Source organism: Lagopus muta, chromosome 5 (genome assembly GCF_023343835.1).
Source record: "Lagopus muta isolate bLagMut1 chromosome 5, bLagMut1 primary, whole genome shotgun sequence".
NCBI lineage: Eukaryota > Metazoa > Chordata > Aves > Galliformes > Phasianidae > Lagopus > Lagopus muta.
The window spans coordinates 52,471,563-52,497,786 of record NC_064437.1 but is presented as its reverse complement, the minus strand read 5'-3'; the positions used below and the strand labels follow the sequence as shown (position 1 = coordinate 52,497,786).

General features: G+C 43.6%; 1 protein-coding gene across 6 annotated transcripts in view; it reads right to left on the bottom strand.

Moving 5' to 3' along the window:
- ENTPD1 (ectonucleoside triphosphate diphosphohydrolase 1) overlaps positions 1–19,869 on the bottom strand; it is a 32,373-nt gene extending 12,504 nt beyond the window's left edge. Inside the window, exons 1-2 of one of the 6 annotated variants that reach the window (XM_048945070.1) lie at positions 19,784–19,869; positions 19,353–19,418 (exon numbers count right to left, since the gene is read on the bottom strand). In XM_048945070.1, the coding sequence (XP_048801027.1) occupies positions 19,353–19,418; positions 19,784–19,811 (94 nt within the window). In that variant the 5' untranslated portion in view covers positions 19,812–19,869. Of the gene's footprint in view, positions 1–422; positions 578–7,764; positions 9,825–9,943; positions 10,269–18,631; positions 18,995–19,064; positions 19,233–19,352; positions 19,419–19,783 lie in introns of those variants that run through there. The other 5 variants (XM_048945072.1, XM_048945073.1, XM_048945075.1 and 2 more) reach the window with 5 other exon arrangements.
- Positions 19,870–26,224: the final 6,355 nt, after the last annotated feature.

Genomic DNA, 26,224 nt, shown 5'->3' with positions numbered 1-26,224 from the left:
TCTGTTTCACATCAAAGTTGGTCCCAGATGCCAGAACTACACCAAGTGTTGTCCAGCCCTACAATGACCCAACATCCTGGAGTAACTTCATTTGGGCTAACTTCTGAAAAAGATGGGGGGAGTTCTTGGAACCTCTGCATCTGTAGACAGATAGTTGCTTTCCATCCATCTAAGGAGAATGGAATCTAAAAGTTCTGAGAAAACTTGTTCCAAAAATCTCCCCACAAGGAGGTCCTTGGGGAGCCTAATGCTGACCTGGAGCTTTGTGCTCTCCCACTGTGCTTACATGTAAATCTGCTGATGCTAACGGCAAAATTTGGAAGCTTGTTATGCTCACATTTTGTGACTGTCTGTTAGAGGCACAGCATGCTTGCCAATATCTCCAAGAATGTAGCTTAGAAAAAACAGTCTAGTACACATACCAGACAGTAGGAGGGCAGAATGCATTTTATATTGCTTTCTTCAAAAGGGCCCCAGAACTCAAGGCTTGAAATGATTAAAAACAGCAGAGTGTGACAGCTGGGAGACTTTTCCTCCTGATGGAGATAGTTGGCTCAGGTTATGAATGTACTGAACATGTCCATTGAACAAAAATGAACACTAGAAAAATGAATACAAGCAGGTGATATAACTAGCTGCACAGTATAGATACAAATGAATCATAGAATGGCTTGGGTTCAAAGGGACCCCAAGGATCATTGAATTCCACCCCCCCCGCCACAGGCAAGACCACCAATCTCCAGATCTGGTACTAGACCAGATTGCCCAGAGCCCCATCCAACCCACTCTTGAACACTTCCAGGGATGGAGCACCCACAACCTCTTCAGGCAACCTGTTCCAGCATCTCACCACTTTCTCTGTGAAGAACTTCCTCCTGACATCTGAACCTTCTCCCTTTGAGCTTAAAACCATTCCCCCTTGTCCTATCACTGTCTATCCTTGTTAAAAGTTGATTCCTGTCACATTTATAATCCCCTTTAAATACTGGAAGGGTGCAATGAAGTCTCCTCACAGCCTTCTTTTCTCCAGGCTGAATAAGCCCAGATCCCTCAGCCTGTCTCTGCAGGGGAGATGTTCCAGACCTCTGATCATCTTCATGGCGCTCCTCTGGACCCTCTCCAACAGCTCCAGTGAAGCATGGTTGAAAACTGGAACTGCTGCTGACAGCTGCACAGAAAACCCACGTAATAGTTGCCATCTTTACTCTTGTCTAGAGGCAGCTACTAACAGCCTTGTTGGGTGCTTACTGTCACAGAGCTGAAAGATGGCATGCCTTTGCATCATTCTAAGATATTCAGATTTCCTGTCATGATGAATATTCTTTGTCAACTGCATCTTTTCAGCAGCAACAGGTTAGGAATAATTTTCCTAATGAAATGGGCCTAAAGAAATCCCTTGCCTGTAGGCAAAGACATAATAATTTTCTGCATCCCACCTGCAGCCTCAGATGAGTCATTTATTTTCCAAGTCATATTATTTTCTTAGTCCTGAACACAACTCTCACCTCCTGAATTGTAACTCAGTGTCACAGGCCCTTGTCAGGACTGTGACAAGGACTCTGAGACAGCAATTTCATTGCTGTATCCCATACCAGAGCATCCATTTGCATGAACTGTTATGCTACCAAAGACTTGTTGAAACAAAATACAAAGTACAAATGATAAGCATAACTCAGTGAGTAAGCTAGCAAAACCAAAGACCTGCTAAATGGCACTTTAGTATAGATTGAACACAATTTCTTTTAGACATTGCAAAATCCAGATAAAGAACTCAATGCAATTAAAATTTGACCTGCAGTTTGCTCAGGAAGTTGAGGTATTTGAACAAGCTCCTTTTCTATACACTTGGTTATTTCTATCAGCTCTAGACATAACGGCAGCTCCTGCAATGCCTACAGAACCTACGCTTTCCCTAGCCTCCTCCAGCTCCTCTGTACTTCATGTCCATGTTTCTGCATGCTGCGCTGACACTCCTCAGCCCCCACTATGCAAGGCAGTCCTTCACGCCCGGCACCTCTGTGATTGCCAGGCCCCAGCACTTCTTCATCAGCAGTTCTCCACAGCTAAATACTGAGCATGACCTCCCAGCTTTGTTTCCAGCCAGAGCCCAGGACATCTCTGTTCTTTCTCCTGTTATGTAAATGGTGTTAAAAAATATCGTGTAAGGCCATGAGCAGGCATAGCAGCTATGCTACTTTTCTCCCCAAGCTGGGGGCCTGGTTGCTGCACCCTGCCCAGCTGCGCAAGCATGGAGTGCTCTCCAGATGTTGGAGCACAGCCCAGCTGCTCATGTATCTCTGTCTGTTTCTAATTTTGGTCTCTTTGTTGTTTTGTAGGGGCTGCTGCTGGCTCCGAGTGATTGGTGTGGGGCCCAGAACATAAACAGATCTACTATCATTTCTGTCTCTGAGTTAGCTATCAACTGAGAGTGATGCTGGCAGGCACTTCAGCTGGCAGTCGCTCTGCTACAAAATCCCGCTGCTCTTGGTGAGGAACCCAGGAAAGCTGCATGGTGTGGGAGGCAGCTTTGTGCGACAGCAAGCAATCAGGATTGACCCCAGCATCTCCCAGAGCATCGAGACAAATAGGAAATTTCCTCCAGCCAAAACCACACTGTCCTGTGGCCTCATCAGCCAGGAGATGTCACTCATGACCAAGGCTGCCACCCCCCCGCTCCCTTCTCACTTCGCAAGTAATGTTAAAAGAAACGAGGCAGCCAGCTGCTTGAAGAGATGCAATAAACAGAAGTAACACTGATTTAGGGAGAGATGCTGTGCATGGTCTGCAGTCATTCTCAGTTCAGATAACCTCTCTGTGACCCAGCATCTCCACTAACTAAAATACAGTTCCAAGGTCTGGCTTAACACAGCAGCTAAAGGTGACATTTGCTCTTAGCTTTGGATGCTCACACTCAGCCTGTTACAGAAGGGCTGTGCTGCAATAACATTTCCACTGCACAAGTGCCACACTGACAAGTGACAGCTCCCCACTCATCACTTTTCTGCTCTCAGTATACATTTGTACAGCCAGAAACACTCTCATTTTCAGCCTCAATTTATTGCCAGTACATTCCCTTTGTCTTTGGTCCATCTCTGACTCAAAACTTCTACAGCTCTCAAATGGCCTGGAATTTATTAACTTAAACCAATTTATAAACAATGATCTCTTCCAGATTTTGCCTTTCTGGCCTTCTCTGTCTACCTGAGCAGTTCAGCAGCTCTTCTCCATGTACAGAATTACCTGTTCTTTTCTCAAGCTCTCCTGACCTGTTCTGCAGAAACGAGCCTTGCACAATTATGTGCCACTTACACTAGGAGACGCTGCATTGCCAGCCTAAATGAAGCAAAGTGGGGACCTCACACCAATGCTACCTCAGGCTCACCAATCACAGCCAGTGATGAGACATCCTGACATCACTCCTATGCCACCCCAACAAACCCACATTTAACTGCATTTAATTAAATTTGCCATACTTCATGCTCTAAGGAAAGGGAGTTCCAAGGCACTACCTGCCATCCTTGAGGCTCAGAATGATGTCATAGACTAAGACAGCATCACACTGAACCGTGCCCATCTGTTGCTCTTGCACTGATCACCCACGTTGCTGCATAGTCTGCTAGGAGCCTCCCAGCAATGGATTCCCTGAGCAGTTTCCAGGGATGCTTGCTGCATGTTTGTGCAGTCGTACAGCCCAGCTAAAGGGCATATATAGCCTGTGGAACTCCCTAACTCAAGCAAATCAGAGAGCTCGTGATGGCAGGGAGAGGGGATGGGAGCAATCAGTGCTGCTGTTCTGCCAAGGTGCATATAGGTTACAGACATTATCCGCCTGCTGGGAGAGAATGAGCTTTTGTTAGTCATGAAATTTGTCATGCTGAAAGGCACACATGGTGAGGTTGATGAGGAATATTTTGCTGCAAAATGATGTAAACCACATGTGTCAGGAAGGCCTTTTATTGGGCTGGTAAGAGGCTCAGGGTTGCCTTATTGATACAAGACCATATACAGTACATGAACTGCTTTGGTTTGAGAGATTCTCCTTCAAAATATCAGGACAAGACATTGAACACTTTGAAGTTGGACTTCAAGGTTCAGACTAGCATTTACATCACTTTTTGTAGCTATTATGTGGAACTGTATAGGGAGCTCTACTCCAAGTTTTAGTTATTCTTTGCATCTTAAGTACTAGCATGATAGCTGGCCCACACTGTGATGCTCTATACAGTTATAAATACACATTTAGTGGATTATAGTTTTCCAGATGAAGTGCCCATAAATGCTAACATATAAACACTGAAATTCCAGTGAAACCGATAATCCAAACAATATAGTATGCCTTTTTCCTTGGATGCTGTTTTTCAGATACACTTGCTATGAAACTGCACAGCCCTACCAATCTCAAGAGCTGGCAGACGTGTAGATATAGGCTACGCAACCAGGCAGAAAAGTTTAACCTTGTCTTGAACCTACAGATGCGTTAGCGAGCTGGGAGATGGAATAAAGAACGTGACTACTTGTGATAGCACCAAGTTGGGAGTTAAAAGCATGATGATAAATAGGACTGGAATATAAATAAATCTGGAAAATAGGGAATCCCCAGGGGAAACCACCAGCTCACTTCAGTAAGGACAAGAGCAAATATTTGCTCTTGTTTGGAAAATAGGCATCACACAAAGTCAGTATAGTGAACAAGTAGTTAAGCAGCACACACAGAGAAAACATTCTTGCAGCTATAGCAGTTTGAAGTAATCCTTCCCTCCATCTAACCTGGGTAGAGCCTTATATGAAGTTCTATGCCCAAGTTTGGACACTGCCTTTCAAGAAAGATGTACACTACTTGGAGAAGCTCCAGAAAAGAGCAAGATGGATAGATCTGAGATCTATAAACTTGACCTGTGAGGAAAGATTGAAGGCATTGGATTGTTTAGTTTAGAAAGAGATGAGCAAGGGAGACATTAATCATCTTCAGACAAATGAAAAGTAAAAGGAAAAGAATTTCAGCAAAGTCTGTGATAGATGTCAGGAAGCCAGATCTGACAGTGAGACTGGGTAAGCCATAGGGAAGGTGGTAAAGCAGGATCCCACATGTACAAGCATTGCTTAGGATGGGGGCACCTCGTCTTTTTGCTGCTTAACAAGTCATAGCTGGAGCATGACCTGGGGAAACTGCATGGGATGCTTTGGAGGAGCGCTGTGTTTCAGGGGAAAAAAATATGAGGAAAAAAAAAAGGCATACCACGTTCCTGGAGAGCTGGGGAGTGCTGTGAGAGCGGAGCAGTGGCAGCAAGGGACAGAAACAAAGGAGCAGGCATCACACAGAGTCCTTCTCTCCCTGCCCACAGCTGTCTGCGCAGCTGGAAGTGGCCCCGAAGGGCTTTGTGCAGGTCAGTCCCACATCCCCTGTGCCAAAGGAGCCGTGTCAGAGAGTTAAGGGCAGCAGGCCCTGCCAACAAACACCCTTTTGCCCTGCACACAAAGCACATCCTTGGCAGAGACCTTCCCACTGCAGCACATGCACAGCACAGCCCGCATGCAGCTTCCCAGCCCTGCTCCCTGCCATTATACCCCAGCCCCACCAAAACTTCCACAACTCTTTTCATTAAGTCATCTCTCTGTGGGAAAGCATTTTGCTGGCTTGCATCCCAGTAGCTAGACAGAGATACTCAATATTCTCCAATACAACCAACAAGTGGCAAGATACTGCTGACACAATGACCTTTAGACAGTTAATTTCTACATTTATGTGATGTTTTATTAGGCTTCCAAGTCTGGACTCTCTTTATGATCTTTCTTTTAGGATTCACACATCAAAGAGGTTTTCAAATCAGAAGAAACAACTGTTAGCAATTACATCAGTTGTTACCAGATGACTTCTGGCATTAATTTGTGTTACCAGCCCATTAAGGCTATCATTTAACTGGAGAAGATCTATTGTCATTACCCACAAAGCTTGAAGTTTCATCAGAAAATATCCTGTGAATTCAAGCTTATCACGCAAGTTATTACTTAAATACACTTAGCTATCTAATTATGTAAAAGCATCTATTTTTCTTACAGGAAACAAAGCAGGCTCGAGCACTAACATCCTTTAGTTTTGTTTCCACTGATAGTTCCAATATACTGACTTGCAGTGGGACAGTATTGCTGCTAGACATCCTTTTGTGCTTAGTGCCCTTCAATTCTCTGCTGTTCTTAAGTGGCCTTATTTTCTTCTTATGCCTCTTTTGACCACCTCCTACACTTTCTGAGTTTGAATATGCATTGATTGCAAACAGCTTCATTCCCCCCCCACCTCTAAATACATATCTTTCTCACTGACGCTATTTTCTTAAAATAGCATAACTTTCAACTGTTAGATTAAGGCTTCTGGGGAAGAGAATAAGTTATTAGGCTGTTTCTGATTTGCATTCCTTTTGATTATTTTAAATACTCAGTTGATTCAGCTCAAGTATTTTGACTTTGGGAAACCATTTTAAATTGCTACTAGACGTTATTCGTTAATGCAGACTAACTATGAATTACTTATTTAATAATACTCAACTATCAGAGCAATGTTTCTTTCTCTATCAGAATTAGGGCGTATCTTTCTCTTTGGCTGATAGCTCCCAGCTCAGCCCCACACCGCTACTGCTTACAAGTGTATAACAGTTGGTGGTAAAGTAATGGGACCATTACTTTTATAGGCAGATTGGTGATCGGAGGCACATCACCCACCCAGCACAGCTCCCCTCCTCATGCTCCATCAGCCTCCCTGCATCAGCACGATGCAGAAGTTGCCATGACAAAAGAAAGGAAGCGGCCTTAAGGAGAATCATTTCCCACCCCAAAACCCACACTCGAGTGAGAAAGTTCAGCAACTTCCTAGAGAACAAAGTCTCAAACATTGCAAATACTGCTAAACCCCACCAGATTATGGCACAGAAACAACCACAGAGAAAATATGTCCAAACCTCTCAGTACCCACAGTGTGTTCTACACCATACCAAGTGTCAAAATATGCCTTCCCAGTAGCCACCAGTTTCCCCATTTGCCCTCCCCACCAACAACCACTCTCGCCTTGCAGGGCTGAGGCTGCATCTCAGGGAAGTTTTTCTCTGAATCACAGATTCCTGGGATTGCTTTGCACATCAAGCTCCACTACCGCTTTTCAGGGGCTTACTTCCCCAGCTTCCAAAACAGTAACGTGGCACCAGGAGTGCCACATGCACACAGACTGAGTGGCTGCCAGAGGAAAAGCAGAGCTTCTTGTGCATTTCAGCACAGCAAAACAAGCAGATTTTCTCCTAAAGTTTCACTTCCCATTCAGGATCAAAGGCTGTCGGGGACTGGCTGCAGAAGCACAAAGACCACTCCAGACTGACACAGTGTCAGCAGAGCTGCTGGCAAAGGCACTTTATGATGAGGCTGCATAGGCAAAAGGATGGATGCAGCTCACCTATGCATGGGATTTTGCCTGTACCTGGATCTCACCACTCCTTACAAGTATTATTTCCTTCACAGGTGTTTCTTCTTCTACAGGAGCATGTCTCAGACTTACAAGATACCCACTGACCTTTTCCTACTCTAACATGCATATCACTCACTCAGCAGAGAAATTGGTAGTGACTTTCCCTTTGCAACTACCTCTAGCAGATGAAGTGAGAAGTGCTTTGCTACCAAGACAGGGCAGCAGGCCTGATGTATTCTTTCAATAAACAAAGGTTAAGTTTGCACGCATAAAAGAGATTGCTTGCTAGTTAATCTCTTTCAGCTTTTCCCACTTACCTCCAGCTGTCAGCACTGCTATCTCCTTTCTTCATGGCAGAGCACAACACTGGGAACAGCTGGGGATAGTTTTTGTTTCCTGCTGAGGAATGCCTCCACTGCTTAGCCTTAGCGGAAAAATATACTGATTTCTCAGAGGTCAGCTTTAATAACTAAGATTCCCACAAACCATTGGGAGGATTCAGCTCATGATATTTGGCATGAATATCATGCTCTGTTCCTTATGCTGCTACTATTTCCATTTCAAATAGCAGGAAACAAATTGCCCTGTGGTATTTTTAGGGATAACCAACAGGAAGAAAACAGAGGACCAAAGCCTGTTGTAGGGCACAGACCTCAGCAAAATGTCTGAAAGTAATAAATAAATAAAAATATATACCAAAGCCTCAGGGTTGCAAAAGCAGATTTGGGAAACATTAAGAGTTAAATATGGACCTAAATTTTCTTGGTTAGAAGCCTTGCACTTAGCAATGCTTGGAGCCTCATGGAACAAAACAGCAAAGGAGTTTTGCCAGATAAATTGTCTGTGACAGGAGAAGTTTCCAAAGTTCAGATTATTTATTACCAGGATATACAGTGAATCTTGAAGAGAATCTGGCTCAGGAAAGGAAATCCATTTATAATCAAGCCATAGTCTGGGTTACAATTTGCACGTCTTCCTTATTTCATTCCTTATCATTGTCTCAAACAGTTATACAGACACAAAATGCTTTGGATAAGGCTGTGTGGACACACTGCAGTGATAACGAGGGGGTGACACTGTAAGAATGCACCCCCAGGACAAGTGCCCCTGTCTGCATGCTGCCTGTTGGGGTTGCACTGGAGGCATTAAACCAGGATCTTTGCTGAGTGATGCTGGCAGAGCCTGCCCCAGGGCAGAGGCTTATTTCCTCACATCTCCTGCAGGAACATGAGAGTTATAAAAGACTATTTATTAACAGCTCTGGGACAAAAGAGCAAGAAAGAAAACAAGACCATTTATAAATCAGCTAAGGAGCAAACTCGTGACTCTAACAGCCCCATTTGTAATTCCTTAAGTGTGGCTTGGAGCTGCCTTGGCTTCTCCTTAGGATGCCGAATCAGCATATCAGCTCTACTGGTGCAGTTAATAGCCAGATAAGGACAGAAGAGCTCAAAAGAAGAAAGCTTTAACTTACACTGTGACGAGATTTTTCTTGGCTTCCACTCCCATTTGGGAAAACTGATAGCGGTCAACTTTCTCACCACTAAAAACCAAGCAGTGACTCACATCTACATCCTGCAATCTAGGATATTTGCTTTCCTTTGGGACAAGGTAGAAGTAGGATGGAGAGAGAAGACTCATGCAAGAGCTGTCTCAAACAATACTATTCAGTACTTGTTGATCTTTCAGATCGTCCTGAACACTTTACCAGACTTTCTCCTTTGATAACATTTTTCAAGTGGAAAGAAGAATAACAAAACACTGTTATGTTTAGGAGTTACCCAGAGCAGAGAAAAGCTGAGCTGAAGTTTCCAGCAATTATCAGTACAAATTCCCCAGAACAGATACGTAATGTACCATTATTTTTTTTTTTTTCTTAATTAAAATTGGCTGGGATAGGATTTCTACCATGTGGACTGAAAGCCATGTAAAAGCAGCAAGCAATATATGAAAATGACGGAATATCCTAAAAAAACAGCATTAAAACCATGTCTACAACACCCATTCAGACAATTCCCAACAGTGGGCCACCACCTGCTCACCCTTTATACAAACACATCAGAAACCAACTTGGTTCATGTAGGAATGGTGAAGGCAAACATCTGTTGAGACGTTTCAGCTTTGCTCTTTCCATTACTGAAAATTTCTAGCATCTTTCCTTGTTCTCCTATTCCATCCAATATTTCTGCCAAATAATTTCCATCAGTTTCTCTCAGCCCAATATGGGCGTGAGTACATTTTTGAACCACTGATCATGTGGAGACAAACTTATTAAACTCTCCTGACTTTACTCAAAGTGACATCATAAACAAGTTATAAGCAAACTAGTTTCACATCTTTTTGTAATTTAAGTATGGAGCAGTTTTTAACAGAGCAATAGTACAGGAGATTAATGTAGCAAAAGCACAAGTTCTCACAGAACAGAAAGAGGATGCGTGTTTTACAAAATCTTTTCACTCTTGCTCATTCCCTCCTCCACACTTGGTTCCCTCATACTTGCACTTCAAGGTCTGGCAAAATTCCACACAACAGGGGACCAGGGTTCATAGATGCCATGCGTCCTCACTGCATCCCTTGGATTCTTCCTCGATGGCACCAGCATCCTGTTGGGCAGGTCCTTTGCTAACACTCAGTGCAGTGAAATCTCTTTGCCTCAGGATCTTGCTAACTTCAACCCCAAGAGCCCTTGGACAGCTGGTTGCCCAGGCTCTGCTAATTTTGATTATCTTTAATGCCTACAGTCTGCCGTCCTGATAGAAGAGAAAGAAGAGGTGCATATGGGATATGCTGCAACCTTGCTGCCATCTTGTTATTGGAGACAGGTTTTGTCCCAAGGAGCCATCCTTGTAGGGCCCTTATCAGCACACAGGCCTCCAGCTGACGAACTTGTGGGCCTTATCGGGGTGCAGACCACAGGGCTTGTCACAAAGACCAGCTTTGCCAGTATTTACCCAGCTTTACTGCACTTGGTCACAGTCAGGGTTATCAGTACACAGCACGCTTTTAGCCCTTGCTGTTGCTTTATTCAGCCCTGTAATACACATACATTATGCTTTGATCGGAACAATTTGTCTTTCTGCTTCTTCATCTGCACATCTGCCTTCTGCATGTTGTGCCGGGACCAGTGCTTTACCACACACCATCTGTGCAGCTGTGAAAAGGTCCGTTTGGTTTGGTTAGGTCTTGGGGACCCCAATAAAAGCAGAAAGAAAGAGGCAGATATCCAAAGCAGCCAGTCAGGGCAGTGCTCAGCACACAGCTCTGTACTTGGACATCGTTTGCCTCCTGCCCGGAGCACCCAGCGTGGCAGAAACAACGCAACCTATCCCTTAGGTGTTACGTCTCATTGGCAATGCTGGAGCTTCACACAGCAAGCAGCTCCCTGTGATGGTGCTGGGTGAGTCTGTGTCACTTCTATCGCTCAGGGCTGGCAGTGTTCTGTCACCGTGCTGACACAGCATGCATGGCACGAACATCAGCCTCCTCCATAAAGCTCCTGGTGACACAGGAAAGTTGCAGCTATCCTGCAGCAGGATCACAGGACTCACAAGGAGGCCTTTGTGCACAGACTTTTTCCCATGCTCATGTCACAGCCTTCTCTCAGCAGATCCACAGATAACACTGGAGCCAACCATCATTTCTCTGTCTGCTGAGGCTCAGCCTTCCCCTAACAACAAACCAAGGCTCCAGCACACTTCCTCCCACTGAGGCAGAGATCCCAGGGTCTAAGGCAGCAGCAGCACACACTTCAGCTACACCTACTCTAAAATTCATCTTCCACTGCTTTGGTGTGTTCTCTCTTGTTTTCTGCCAGACAAACAGCAACTAGGGCATTATTGGCCTAGTAAAGTACACACACATGACTCACACTATAAGATCTGTGTAGTTCTGCTGTTACTTTGAAAGTGTGAGAAAAACAAGAAATGTCATTGAGGCTAGAAGAAACATGAAGAAAAATAGAGGCAGCAGAGCCCCACTGCAGGAAAGAATTACTCCTGGATTTGTTCCCCACAGTCCAGCTTCAGGGATGGAGGCAGGAGAAGCCAGAGTAAGAGAGTCATTTACTACTTTACATTGGCGTTATGGACAACCTCACAGCAGTGCTGTTGCATTTTATGCAGTTTCTGTGACATGCTAGCAAACCTAAGACTTACTGTTACACCACAACCAAGGTTCCAGAGATGTGGTTTGCAACGTATGACAATGTACATTTATGGTTGCAGTCTCTTGAGAAGTAAATGAGTAGAAAAGCCTCTCCAAGGTCCCTATTTATAGAAGGAATCTATTCCTAGCAAGGCTGACGGGATCCAGTTTGTAATCTTACAGCAACACAAAAAAGCCCTCTAATTGGTGGAGAAATTACTAGCCTCTAAAGCTGAGACACACTTTGTAACCTAAAAAGCAACAGTAAAATTACTGTGCTTAACAAGAAGTTCACAGCATGGGGCCAGGTTCTGTTGCAAACTATTTTTAAGATGAAGTACAAAAGCTTTGTTTCGCAGTTGGTTTAACCCATCTGCGAGCTCTGCCACAAAAAGGACACTATTCTGCCTCAGTCTGTCTTCTGCTAGTGTTATACCCTGCACTTGTACAAGTGCAGACTTTTTAAAATATCCCACCAAGCTGCTCTTCAGACAGGCCCTGTTCTCTGGTCAGGCTGTTGCAGCCACATGTGTACTAACCAAGTCACAAGAGCAGTGTGGGAAAGGAGCAGAGTTCTGACTGCCCTGCTCAACTGGCTGGGTAGATAGCTTAACTCAATTCCATGTGTTACACTGTGTGATTTACTCCTCTTCAAACTTCTGATTCATTTCAAAATAAGACCTGACTTCTCTCTTGCTAATGACAGAAGAACTCCTAAACAACACTGCTGGAAATTTTTGTTGTTGTTGTTTTTGCCTTGTGATTTCCATGCCTTTCTGTCACAACAGTATTTCCAAGTCTTGTAAACAAAACAATCATTTGCTTTATTAAAGATCCTTTCAGCTTCAGCTGGCTTTGTGCTTTTTAGTCTCAGACAAAGCTAACAAACAGTAAGTTTCCTACACTGTTTCAGGAAGGCAAGGCCAAGTAGAAGCTGCACATCAACTTATTGGGCATATTTAACTCAAGGCAAGTACTTCAAAAAGCACTCCTCACACACCTGCTGGAACCAGCAGGTAAAGGTTGAACTTGGCCAAGACAGGTATCTTCCCTGTCCCTCAGTTTTGGAGAAGTGTTCCCCCTTCTTACCACAGCCCAGAGAGGAGCAGGCAGAGGCTGCAGACACCTCTGCCCTCAGCTGCAGTCATTTAGTTAATATATAGAAACCACAACAGTTCTCTCAGCAGACTGTGAAAAAACACTGTGAACTGAGGAACAGAAGTGGTTCATACATCCTCAGCAGCTGAGTCACCTTTTCCAGGCAGCAAGCAAAGCTCAGAGGCCAATTCTTACTTGAGCTCTGGCTGACAGATTGCAGGCAGATAGATAGTGCAAAAAAAAAAAAAAAAAAAAAAAAAAAAAAAAAGAAAAAAAAAAGATGACTTTCATTACTTTGTAAAAAAGAGTCAATTTTTCCTCCTTTCTGTTCCCCAAGAACAATCCAGCATTCCCCATCCTGCATGGTTAGGCGGAAAGTTCTCAGGAGGATCAGAAGCAGAGGGAGAGTACATAACAAGCAAAGAGACATTGACTTCTATTTGTGCAAATTAAAAATGCTTTAGGAAAGGTTCAGGTGTCAGCCAGTACACCATTCAGCCACTATGAGGGTTATTTCGAGAGCAGTAGCCAGGTAGCATACAGCTAAACAAAAGCCATAGGGAGCACGGGACAGTGCAGGGCAGGCTGATGGGCATACATCTCTTACCAGAGACTTAATCACTGCTCACACAGTCATTTATATTACAAAAGGAACCTGAAGGCAGACGGTGAAACAGAGATGCAGATGCTCCCGGGAAGCTCTTCCCAAGCTGGAAGGGACTAGCAAGAGCCCTAAAGGATTCATGCAAGAGTTAGAGCAGGTGGCAGATGCAATCTGCAGCATTGCTGGGGCTGGCAAAGCACTGCACACAGTGACAAGTAACTTGCCTGCATTGCCCTCGGGCAGGGAGAGCAGCAGCTTACAGCCGGCACAGCAAGGGGCAGAGAGGAGATGGGGCCCACGGAGGAGGCTGGGAAGACTATTTTTCCAGCCAAATTTGGAGCAGGGTGGCAAGTGCACAAGAAGACGCGAGTGGATGAATTTGCACAGCATGCACTTAGCTGACTTTGTTTCTTTCCATCTGGTCTCTCACACTTTTTCCCTTAATTCACTTCTTAATTTGTACTGCTAATGCAGTACTGTTTCAGAGCACAGGGCTGGTTTTATGTCATGCCTCGCCTTACAGTGAAACTCCCACAATAGCTTTGATCCAAGTGACTTTCACCCTTACCTCCTCCCCTCCTCCTGTTCTCTCACTTGGGCTGGTGTTGGCATTCAAGCCAGATAAGCTGAAAATTATTTCAGGGGGGAAAAAACAACAATGACAGCAACAACAACCAAAACAATAAAACAAGGCTAGAGCCAAGGATAAGCCCCTCTTTCATCACTGAAGCATAGACTTATGTCCAACTAAACTGACCGCAGAAGCACAGCTTTGGGCTCTGATGCTCCCCACACGAGCATATTGGAAGTGCCTGCCGTAACGCTTCAGCTATGCTCAGGGAAGCTTCTGCCAAGCTGAGAGAGAAAGACAATTCTCACACTCACCTCACAAAAAGGTGCGTAAACATAATTGAAGAAATGGTCCCATCTAACTCATCTTCCACAAAATCAACTGGGGCATTGCTCTTGTGAACATAACCCAGAATTTTTCAACTGCAGTTTGATTGCTTTCAAGCAGTGATAATCCTTTGTAGATTGTCTTGCCAACCAGTGTCATCTCAGCATCATTTAGTTCGCCCCCAAATTCAGCCTAACCCCTTCTGTCTTAACCACAACCCAGTCCCTTTGAGCAGATACTGCTGAAAGAACCTGGCTCCTATCTCAAACCACTTCAAGTCAAATAAAGCTCAGCAGTACATAGCCAGTGAGCACAAGTGTTAGTAAAAAGGGAATGTTAACTGCAAAGTCAGGTTCACTTGTTGCTCTCAAACCAGAAGGTGCCAAAGATACAAAGATGTCCAAGGAAAAGAAGAAATGTGACCAAACGTGGTATTTTTGCACCATATTAAGCCAGTTAAACAACTTGGGAAAGGCCAAAGACTGTCACTTACAGTTTCTATGATCTTCCCCTTTCAGTTGTTCAGCCTCTTAAATTTATTCTTCAAAAAATTCCTTGAATGTTTTCTACATGTTTCTGGTAAACACTACTTAAGAGGCAAACATAGGTTTACTTGGCTACAGGAAGGTTGCCTAGAGAATAACTTTTTCCTGTCTACCATGCAATGCAGCCATGCTTATGATAAAGTAAATAAAATGTGAGTTAGGGCTATCACATACAAATATGTATGTATACCTACATGTCTTAGCATTTTTTTTTTCCAAGGCAAAATTGCCTGGAAATCGTTCTAGTCCATTCAGTATTTGAATGTCCAGCTTTTTTCCCAAAGTTACATTAGCTGTGCTTTTACAAGCTGGCTTGAAGCCTATTATTTGCTCTTTATGTTTCCAACCACTCTTGGCTTCCTTAGACTTTTTCCTCTGACTTAATTGGTATTTGTACTGCTCCTCCTAGCATTGAAAAACTCCATCTGTAAATCGGAATGATTTTTAAAATGTTTTTTAGATCATTATTGAAAATATCTATTGCCATCAGACCTGTTGCAGAATACCGCTGGAAGCACAGCTGTTGAATCATGATTTCCTTTGATAACTATTTTTGAGGTCTGTTGTTAATCAGGTTTTAATCCATTAGTTCATTCTTTCCTGGAGAATCACAAAGACACTTTTGTAATCAGAAAAAAAAATCAGAAACGCATCTATTGCTGTGGAGGCAGATTTCTATTTACTATTTGCAATCACATTTGCTGTCTCAGAAAAATAAAGCAATAGCAAATAATATATTGGAAAACAGATCAGATAAAGAACTGCTTGCCTTCTTAGCTCTACGCTCATCCACCCTGTGGCTATCAAATGCTGGACAGGAAGATTTCCATTTCCCCTTCTGTGACTTGGTTCCCAACCATCTGGGAAGTCAGGTCTTAGGGATTCCCTTAGCTTGCAGCCCAGATTTACTGAATATTCACTTGATTTTTAAGAACATTTTTTTTTCCTAAAAATTCTGTAAGCCTCCAACTTCAATTAAAGAAATTCTGAAGAGGATGCTAATAGCAATAATATATTTAAGGCAAAATGGAGCCTGTTTTTTCCAAATGAGAATCATGCCAGGCTTTCTTGATATCTATTTCCTAAGTCAGCTGGCTTAGTACAGAAAAAAAGATTTCAAGACAGCAAGGGTCTTGGAATACTGTGGTACTTGCAAGAGTACTCGGGAGTGCTTTCCTCTCTGTAAACAGATTCACCAGCCACTGTGTTTCAAACCAAAGGGAACACAATCCTAGTCTTGTAAGTAGGACTATCTCCATTTTAGGACACAGATTAATACTTGCTTGAAGGAACCACATGAACGTACAAGTTTGCTCCCATCTGGGATGAGCAATTTCCTATCTGGTTCTTTAGTTCCTGTTATTTTTGCCAGCATTATCCATTTCTATAATAACATTATTCTGAAGGCTTTTCTGGGAAGTTTCATACTCCATAACCAACCATTAAGACTTGATCAGACAGGAGGATTCTCCAACAACTTACCACTGATGTTAAAATAAATTGATAACAGTTCCCTAGGATATTCTATCTTTCCCACTGTCAGTGATTTCACTAATGTTTGTTGAAAATTAGCATCAATGAGCATAAATATTCTAACCAATTGGAGCATTTAATCTCAAATTGTTATAAAACTTTATTTCCCCCACGAATCTTAATCTAACAAAACAAGCTACTTAGTTATAACATTACATGAAATGTTCCTTTATACCAAAATTCATTCTTCTTCAAAATGTGGGAAAACATTTAACAGAAACTACTGTGCTTTTTTTTCCTGCATCATCTTTACAATCTTACCCTTTCTACTTCCAAAATGATTACGGAGTTGCTACATACACATTATCTTGTTTCTACAACACAGAACACTTCCTTTGAATTGTGCTGGTTCCCACTAACTTAATTTAGACAAAGTGCCAACATGTCAGGGAAAAATCTAATCTCCCACAATTCACAGCCAGTACGTGGTATCACGTGTTCTCCATTTCCTCTCTTCACTTTGTATTTACTTGTTTCAACTTCTGTTTGCCTCCTTCAGTGCCCCCACAGAGCTGGCCAAAGTCATCCTCATTTTTGTTTCTGGAGTGCTATTCAGTTCATATTCTTTGAACTTGCAGCCATTATTGACATTCCTTTACATTCTTTCCCTCAGCTCTTAATTTACACTGCTCCATGCTGGAACAATCATCGGTCCATAGAAAGCAGTCACCTGACAGCAGCAATTAAGTCATCATCTCTATAAGCTGTTCTGAAAGTAATGCCTCCTATTTCATTATGTTGGCCCACCACATCAGAGGCGGATTTTGGTGATGCGTCAGTAGAGGTTGAAACTTCTCACCATTTGTGTGACAGATGGCAGCAGAAGGGGAGTCTGACACAATGCTGTCTGACATGGAGATGCATACTGAATTCCTCCATGCAGAAAAAATGGCACCCATTGATATTCATTGACCACTGCTGAACGTTTATGGAGATCAAACAGTGGATGTGAGCACAGTGAGGTGGTGGGAGGTGTGTTTCAGCAGTGGCAACAGACAGCAAGGTGAAAGACAAGCCGTGTTCCAGATGGCTATGCAGATGTTTCCTAGCCTGGCATGCAGACTATTGGTCGTGGCTGGCAAAAATGCATTGCTAATGGTGGTGACTATGTTGCAAATTAGTGTTTTGTAGCCGAATATCTGCTTTATCAAATAGTGTTATTGTGCTCTTTGTTGTAGTTTCCATGGAAATAAATAGGAGGCATTATTTTTGGAACAATTTCGTAGAATTCTACAACAGTTACTACCTCTTGCTCAGTTCAGTACCTTCTATGCCCGATTCTACTGATTTTAGATCGACTGAACTTCACTGCTGCCTGCATGATATCAGTGCCATATTTTCCCCAGACTGAAGGTCCCCACAGCAACATTTGTTTATTTATTCATTGACTGTTACACTTTGTGCACAAGAAGTTATTCATGCTGACCACTGATACAATCTGCTGCTCTGTAGCACCCCAAGGAGAATTTCTTCCTTGGCCATGCTAGCATACTGACCCACATTTCAACGCAGAGCTGATAGTATCTGTATTAAACGTACGGGTTTCCTTCAGATGAGGAGTAGCGTTTCAAGCCTGTTACAGCCCCTATACACAAAACAGGCAGAAAGCAGGTCTACCTTCACTCCTGACTGCACAGATTAATGAGCTAACCTCCCACTTCCACCAGCCTATGCTTTACAACTTGAAGTGCATTAGACTGAGAAAACATTTCTTCCACTCAAAAAACAATTAATTGCAGTCTGTGACATTCAAAACACGGAGAGGACTAGTTGGCCTTTTTATTTATTTATAGAAAAACTGAATCATCTTTTGATTCCCTGCTGTAACACTGATGAGAGCCTTCTGGACAAGAAGCTATCAAACTAGTGCAAACTGCTGCCCCTAAGCATCTAGCTCAGCTCAGTAGCTAAGTTTCTGCCCAGATCCTTATGCGTTTGCTACTTGCCTGCATGTCTGTGCTTCGGCTTTGTTTTAAAAGCCCCACACAAAGAGCCCCGTGCTGTCAGCAGTACAGAAAGACAGCCCGTGCCGCAGAAGTTGCTGTAAATAGTGTAAGCCATCCAGATAGACTAAAGCAGATTTTAAGCTAGAAAATGTTTCTGCCAAACGTTAAGTGCCACTAGCGCTGCTGTGCTTCATGCTACGCGCAACAAAGCGGCTGATTACAAAAGGCAAGCCCTGGGACAAGAGTTCAAATCAATAACTATGCAATAAGCATCTTCAGCTAACCGCTGCCTGGGGCTGCAGTAAGGCGAGAAGGCTTCTCGGAGGGGAATCCTCCTCTTCCTCCCTCTCCCGAACCGGTTCTCGCTCTGAGCCCGAGCCCAGAGAGCCCCCAGCACAGCACAGCGATTCTCCCCACCTCCGAGCTAGCGCCTTCCACCACCTTTAGGCTTTTTCTGGCTTCCAGCGCCCTTCCCCGCGCCGCGAAGCTCGCTGCGAGCAGCGCCAGGCTGCACCAGGGAGCCCCCGCCGGCCCCGCCGCCTCTTCCCCCGCAGCGCCAGGAAGGGAATCCTCCGCACTGACGGAGCCAAACTTCTGCAAAGCGCAGGCACGCGCCGCTCGGCTGTGTCTCCGGGGGTCCCCCGCCCGCCCACAGCCAGCCCGGAGGACCCCGCGCAGCCTCCGGGGCAGGAGGGAGGGAAGGCAGGCAGGCGGGGACGCCGCAGCCCGCTCTCGGCTGGCAAACGTGCACGAGCTCGTCGAGCACAGCCTCCTCCAGCGCGATGCCGGCACGGAGCTGCCTGCCTCCCTCAGCGCCGCTTCCAGCGCCCACAGGACGCTCCGTCCTTACCCTTTGGCTCGTCCATCAGTGCCGGTGCTCGCTCCCTCCTCCCCGTCTCTCTCTTTCCCTCTTCCTTTCTCAGCCTCTACCGGCTCTGAGCCGCCTTAGCGAGAGGTGCTCATGTGAAAATGGGCGCTACAGTGGTCCATAGCAGTGGGAGGGGTTAGTTTACACGGCACAATCTCTCTGACTCAGAGGCTGATCTCCCGCTCTCCTCACAGCGGGGGTTTCCTCGCAGCCACCCCGCTATCGCTGCCGCGGGGTCCCCCGCCGGTCAGAGGTCCCGATGGTGCCTACCTGCGGGGGCTGCGCTCTGAAGCAGGATCGCATCGCTGGCTCCGAGAGGGGATGAGGTCATTTTGGCTGCCGAAAGAAAGCGTTATGTCAGTCTTTCAGGTCTTGGAGCACTGAGCAGATTTTGCTCTGTAGAAGTGAGGTGCACGGAGGGAACCGTCCCGTGCTGAGAGACCCATCTTTGTGTGTGAGCTTGGAGCAAGAGGAGACTTGCAATAGTTCCTAGCCACCTGCTGTGCCTGCACCTTAGAAAGAGCTCACACCTCTATGCACACCGTGGGGAGCTTCAGTAAGGAGCCAGTTATCAGTTACCTGCTGGGAAGCCTCAAGGGACCCCACCGACCTGCTGCCCACCTCTTGCCCAAATGAAAAACATGGGCTGGCACCAGATAGGTCTCAGCTCCTCATGTTTAGGCCCTTTCCTGACAACCCACCTTGGGTCCCCAACCCCACTTTGGGCATAACAGCCCCTCATGCCAAAGGGAGTTGCCATCTGCCCCAGCTGCCCCCGCTTTTTCACTTCCTCCTCAAGGAATGGCAGCTCCCCAAGGCTCTTCCTGTCCTTGTGTGTTTCCCTGCTGACTGCTCAGAGGGTACAGTCATCAGGGCATAGTCCACCACTACCACTGTGCCTTTACTGGTTCCTGCTCCTCTGGAGCATTGCTTTGACTGACTCTCCTTCCTGCTCCTTGGCTGTGACATGTGGACATGCTGCCCTACCCAGCTGCCCACCACCAGCTTCTAGAGAGCTTCTTCTGAGAGGAGAGACAGGAGGTGCTGGGCCCTGCAGGCTGCTGCTGGGGCTTGGAAGCCGCAGATGGGCACAGACCTTCACAGCCCCTCTAATCCTCTTGCCTTTGGGCAGCCTTCTGACTGCAGGCCACAAGCTAGCAGTAAGGAACAGCAGGCTCTGTGCCAGTCATTTTCATTAAGAAAACAACACAAGAAAGCAGTCCTAGAGTCAGGCATTTGTGCTCAGATAAGTTTGCAGACAGTGTGAGGAGGAAGCTTGAAAACAGAAATAAAAAAGAGGAAACCAAGAGATCAGGATGTAATTTCCACACATCTTGAGCAGGGGTTAAGTATAGCAAAGCAAGAGATGAGTGCCACTCTTCTGTTCCTCTGTCATAACACAAGTATCCTGTGCAATTCTGGAGGAACAAAACACATCTTAAATACCCATCTTCTTCCCAACCACACTAAGATCTTAGTCTTAGTTATCTCTACATTTAAACAAGCGTATGTATCTAAAAATACTAAATATCTTCATAGATGTCTCAAGTTTGCTGCATTAAAGATGAGCTATACTGCCTTTGGGACTCAAAAGGAGTAAAAGTGAGCTCTGGGACACTTTGTCTCAGTTTTCAGCAGGAAACAGAAGGAACCATCACTGACACTGGAATCCCATTTTAGGATGGGAGAACAACACAACCATAGGAAAGAAAAATCAGAGGCCTGGGAACAGATGTGCCAGCATTAGAAAGACAAGTAGCTTGTTTCTGCAGAAAGAACTGTTATGAAAAGATCTAAAATACTTCAGGCCATCCCATCACCACTCAAGAACAGCACTCAAGTCCTTGTGCTTGTTTGCTTAGCCCTGGGGTATATATTTAGATGACAACATCCAAATGTTTTAGGAAGAGAGGAATGGCAGCTTCAAGAAAATCTGTGTAAACACTGGCCTTAACAGAGTTTGGCTGAACACCCCTCTGCTTTCCCAGGCTTCTAGTGTTGGTGTGCTGGTTCAACTCAGCACCAGCAGCTAAAGCAGCAGCCCTGGGAAGTAACACAGAAGGTACACAGCCCTCCACTCCCAGTATCTGTGAGTCAGACAGATAAGTAGTAAAGGTCTCCAGAAAGACAGGAATGCTTTAAATTGGTGGGACCAGAGGGAGCAGAATTCCTTACAAAGAGAGGCCATTTTGAGTGATTCAGGTGGCTTTCATTTGGAAAGAAAGGCAGAGAAGAGGAACAGAAAGGCAAACAGCCAAAAACACTGCATGTGCCAAAAGGTATGTCCCTCCTTATCCCTCTCTGCTTTGAGACTTCTTGGCTCGCACATCCCATGTTGCAATCACCCCAGACACGGCAGTTTTCACAACACATAGATCAAGTCCTCCTCACATCGCCCTGGCAATAGGCGATGTCTGAATGCTTAATTTGGATACCCCAAACATCTCCTTTGTGAAGAGCAAATCTCTTGGATGACTTCTAAAGAGACAGACAAGAAGCAACAAGCTCTGTGATAAGTCACTATCTGCACTCAAATTTATTTTTAAAAAATGGAGGTAATGGAGAAAGGAAAAACTGCTTTTGTAATTTAGGTAAGAAGATAACATGACCTTCACCTACAAGCTCCTCAGCATTAGCTTTATGAATCACATAATTTATAGGGATGATGTGTCTTTCTTTTACTATAGTTCCTTGTCTTGGTTTAAATATCTATAATCATCTTCTCAGAGGATATCACTGTGCTGTCACTTACACTCACAGATCTCATCACCCAGGACCTGTGTATCACCTTTAGGATAACACCTTTTCTACTGCATTTTTGTCTCCTGTTTTTTAAAAAGCATCAGTAAGTATTGCTGCTTCCTCTATCATCCAACTCTACATGTCTCTTTCATTTCTTTGCTGCTTCTTTCTCCAGGCCATATCTGTATTGCTGGTTCCTCTTCCATTTTAATGTAATTTCCTCAGTAATCCTGAAGCTATTTTTCTTTGAAGTGCAACACATAAAAATACCCAACTTGTTACTCAAATTCTGCCCTGTCATCACCTTTTCTGACTGCATCCTTCTCCAGCCCTGTTCACATTCTGTAGCTTTTGCCCATTTCAACTTTTTGTGGTACGGGGATCATAGTGCTCAGACCTTACTTACCTGCCTACTGTTTGTGAGTGATGCCCATAATACTGATAATAGAGGAAGTGATGTTCATTGAAACTGGTGTTTAAAAAAAAAAAAAGAAAAGAAAAAAAGAGTTCCTACATTTATATGTAGAACTCAGTCACTTTACTAATTAATTTGTTCATTATGTTTCTCTGAACAGCAAAGCCGTTTAATGCAAATTGTATTTACACCAAATAAACAAAATAAGTTATCATCCTTATAGTTAGAAATCCATGAAGCTTCAGTAAAACATACAAAGAGATTTTCTCATGCAGCCTCTGGATAACAGAAGCAATATGATTGATGAGCACTGAAATATTTTGAAGGTGCAGTACCAAAGGTCTGCTCTCTAACTGCCAACGTGGTTTACACATTCATCAGCAAATGATTTAACTCCATGACAGGCCTGCAATACTATACTCTATAGGCTCATCATACCTTCAGTGCTGTTATATCATATGATTAAAGATCCAATCGCCACCTTCATTTCACTTTACAAATTTACATAAACGTAGTAAAAGTAAAAATAATTCATTTCATAAATTCTACAGCTTAATTAAAAAAAAAAAGTGTTTGAAAATGTTAACATGACACAGGGTTCATTAAAACCCCATTAATGAACAGGGTCATTAGTTGCAACGAAACAGTTGCTCTTTCTGCTCAGGTTATTTAATACACCTGATTTTACCCATGTCAGCTGTAAATGTTCTGAACTGAACTACAGAGCAATTTACTTGTCAATTTTAATAAAAACCATCATGGTCCCAAACAACACTGGCAGCATCCTGGCCTATAAGTCTGCTTCTCAAACCATTAACCATCATATTAATACAAGGTATCAGAATTCCCCTACTGGCAACTGAGCTATTGCTTTCTCTTTGAGATAATGAGGCATGAAGTAATATCACTGATTTTGAGCAAATACGCTTGTGTTGGGACATTCCTGAATAGTTAGATCTCTTATTCTCATCATTTGCATCTTTTAGTATCTTCCTATTGTTTTATCTGACAGAAGTAGCAGACAATCTGATAAAATGAAGGCAAAAACCTTCCAGTGTTCCCACAGGAGGGAGCTCTCTTTGGCCACGTGTGACATCGCTCTCAGGAACCATCACCAACTGCCTTAATTTCCTAAGTCTCTCTTTTGATAGCATTAGGCCAGTAACACCTTGAAGAAAGGATGTCTGTGAAGTGAAATCAGTAAAACTTAAACAGAGTAAGAAATTAACAACAACAACAAAAATTCTCAAAGGCCCAAGAATATAGACCAAGAAAAAGAAAAAAAGAGTGAATCAGGAGTCAGTAGTAAATACATCATGAATAGATATAGGAAGACAGTGAACATTAGTTGCCCTGTTTAGCATGTAGAACTTCACAATACCTTCAAAACATCAATTGCAGAGTGAAACTAAGGAAAGTAAACTAGCAGTGGCATTCATGTGTTGAATAATTACTATCTTAAGATAGAAGAAAGAAAATAGTCTTCTTATCTGCTCCTCTGTGTGATTTCATGACCAAACCTCAATTAAGATTTAATAAAACAAAGATTATCATGCTACACATTGGTAGCCAAGACAAAGATTAATATTAAAGTAACCCAAAGCAGCTATTTTCAAAAATGAACCATGTATATTTAGATCAGATTAAGTCACTCAATTCCAGTATTTTTTTTTCAGATAAAAGTACACAGAATGCAGAAAACATGCATAAAATGAAAAGGAATAACTTTAAGTTATTTTTTTTTAATGTCTGAATTCAGCCTGACTACCCACTCACCCTCTGTTGAGTGATTTGTTCTTTATTAAGTGAGCATCTGCAGAGGAAGACCAGTTGTAACACAGACACGTTGTCCATCAGATGTCACCCAGTCAACAGCCAAAGCAAAGTTGACTGCATCCATCCAGAAGGACTATCTGAAGAGTGTCATAAAGGGAGATACCATAAGAATCCTGACCATCTTTAATTTGCATATGTTTGTTAGCCATAAATATACCCATGATATATCAGCCCACCTGCTCTGCCATGTTCTAGAGGCAGAAAATATTCTTCTTTCCAACAGAGCTATTTAAAGTAGGCTTTGCAATGTGAAATCGGTAGTCATCAGTTTATGTTGGACCATTTACTACCTTATTCCAAAAGGGACTCACTAGATCTTCACAACTGTAGAACCTGCTGCCTTCCGTACACCTCACCTGATGGCAGTACGTCTGTTCTGAGTTACTGCATGATAAAACCACAGAGAAACTGTCTCTAGAAATGCGAGTTCTCAGATATTTTCAGTCTTGCTTTCAGATTTGCGCTGCGCTTTTTCTCCATGTGAATTTATATGTGCCTTGGATACAAACGTTTCAGTGTGGTCACCTTACTTAGTCTCTGGGAGGTTTCATGTGCTGTTTTCTTCAGTTTTGCACTTCAGCAGACCAATAAAAATAGGAAGGAAATGGACAGACTGCAAAGTAGCCCTGGATTTTAGAAAATGCTACATCTTCTTTCACTGATGATGGGCAGTTATTACCTCCACAGGTACAAGTACTTCATGTTTACGTAATTTCTTCATCCCATTCCAATCCTCTTTGAATTAGCAGAAAGAATTAAGTAGCTATAATGTTTAAAACAAGCAACTTTCTATGTACTTGCCTTGATTTACAACTTTGGCAGAAAAAGGTTAAGGCTTGAAGATTTCCAGCTGTGTGAAGCCTCAGCTTTAATTCTAAACTTACAGCCTAATTTGTAATTTTATGAACTACAGAATTTGTGCATATATACAAAGCAGAATCAATTCAGGGTCCAAAGACAAATGACAGAAATAACTTTCTAGCCCTTCTATTTCTATTAGTTGTATTGGTTGATTTCCTTTTTATTCCTTATCACCAACTCCAAGTGATATCTGTTCCGTATCTAATTTATACCCACAATGAATGACCAGACCTGCCTCCTTACTAAATTCACCTGTACCATTTCAAATCACGCTCACCTGTCTCTCCTTGAGCTGTCCTGTACACCCAAGCACAGATTTTCTCATTCAGCATGCAGGAGGCATCACTCATCTCGTTTCTTCTATCAATACGTCTCCCACTGGGTATCCAGTTCAAATGGCCACGTGTATTGTCACCTTTCAAAACTTCCTGCACAACTCACTTTTAGGGATTTTGCCTCCCAAGTTTGGTACATTAACACAGTCAGTTAGAAATTACATTCAGCTCTCATGTGTAGGCACGACCTTATTTGTACAGTGCTGTTCTTACCCACGTGTGCTTTCTGTGCTTGGATGAAGAAACTAACCACCTGTGCAAATTCTGCTGGTGATATTTCCAGCCATTATTCCACCCTAAAACAGCAATTGCATTCAGCAAATAAAAAGCTCGCGCTGTTGGGGTGACAGGACAGGTAGGTGGGTAGTGGCATTGCTGGAGCAGGGTCAAGCAGCACTGGCCAGGAAGGGATGTAGCACCACAGGCAAGGCAGCAGCTGCCACCTCCTGGCTCAGCTCTTGGTAGTGCTGCTGGAAGCAGCAGCAGAACGGCTGCTAGCATTCAAAAGCAGTCACTTGCAAGCAAACAGGAATTTATGGGGTTTAGTCCATTTCTTAAGAGACTTTTAAGTGAGAAAAACAATGGTAAAAACAACAAATAGTCCTAGTTTCAAGCCCATTAGGGAATATCAAATTTCACAATCTGAAATCTAGGTTTAAGTTTTAAGCTTCCTTCACTAAATGGATAACTGGTCTTTAAAGACCCTTTGGTCATCATGCAAAATTTCTCTCCCACAGCTTTCAGCTGAGAGAGTTGTTCTGGGAGTCCAGAATGGACTTCTTCCCTCCTCTTCTCTCTTACACAGCACAGACATCCCTGAACTCAGCTACGTCTGCTAGAATAACATTGCAGCACACAAAAAAATCAAGCATGCTAAAAATACATACTGTAGGTATAATCCTAATTATGCTTAGGTTAGAAAGATTTAGTAACCTTGGAGATAGAAAACAGTG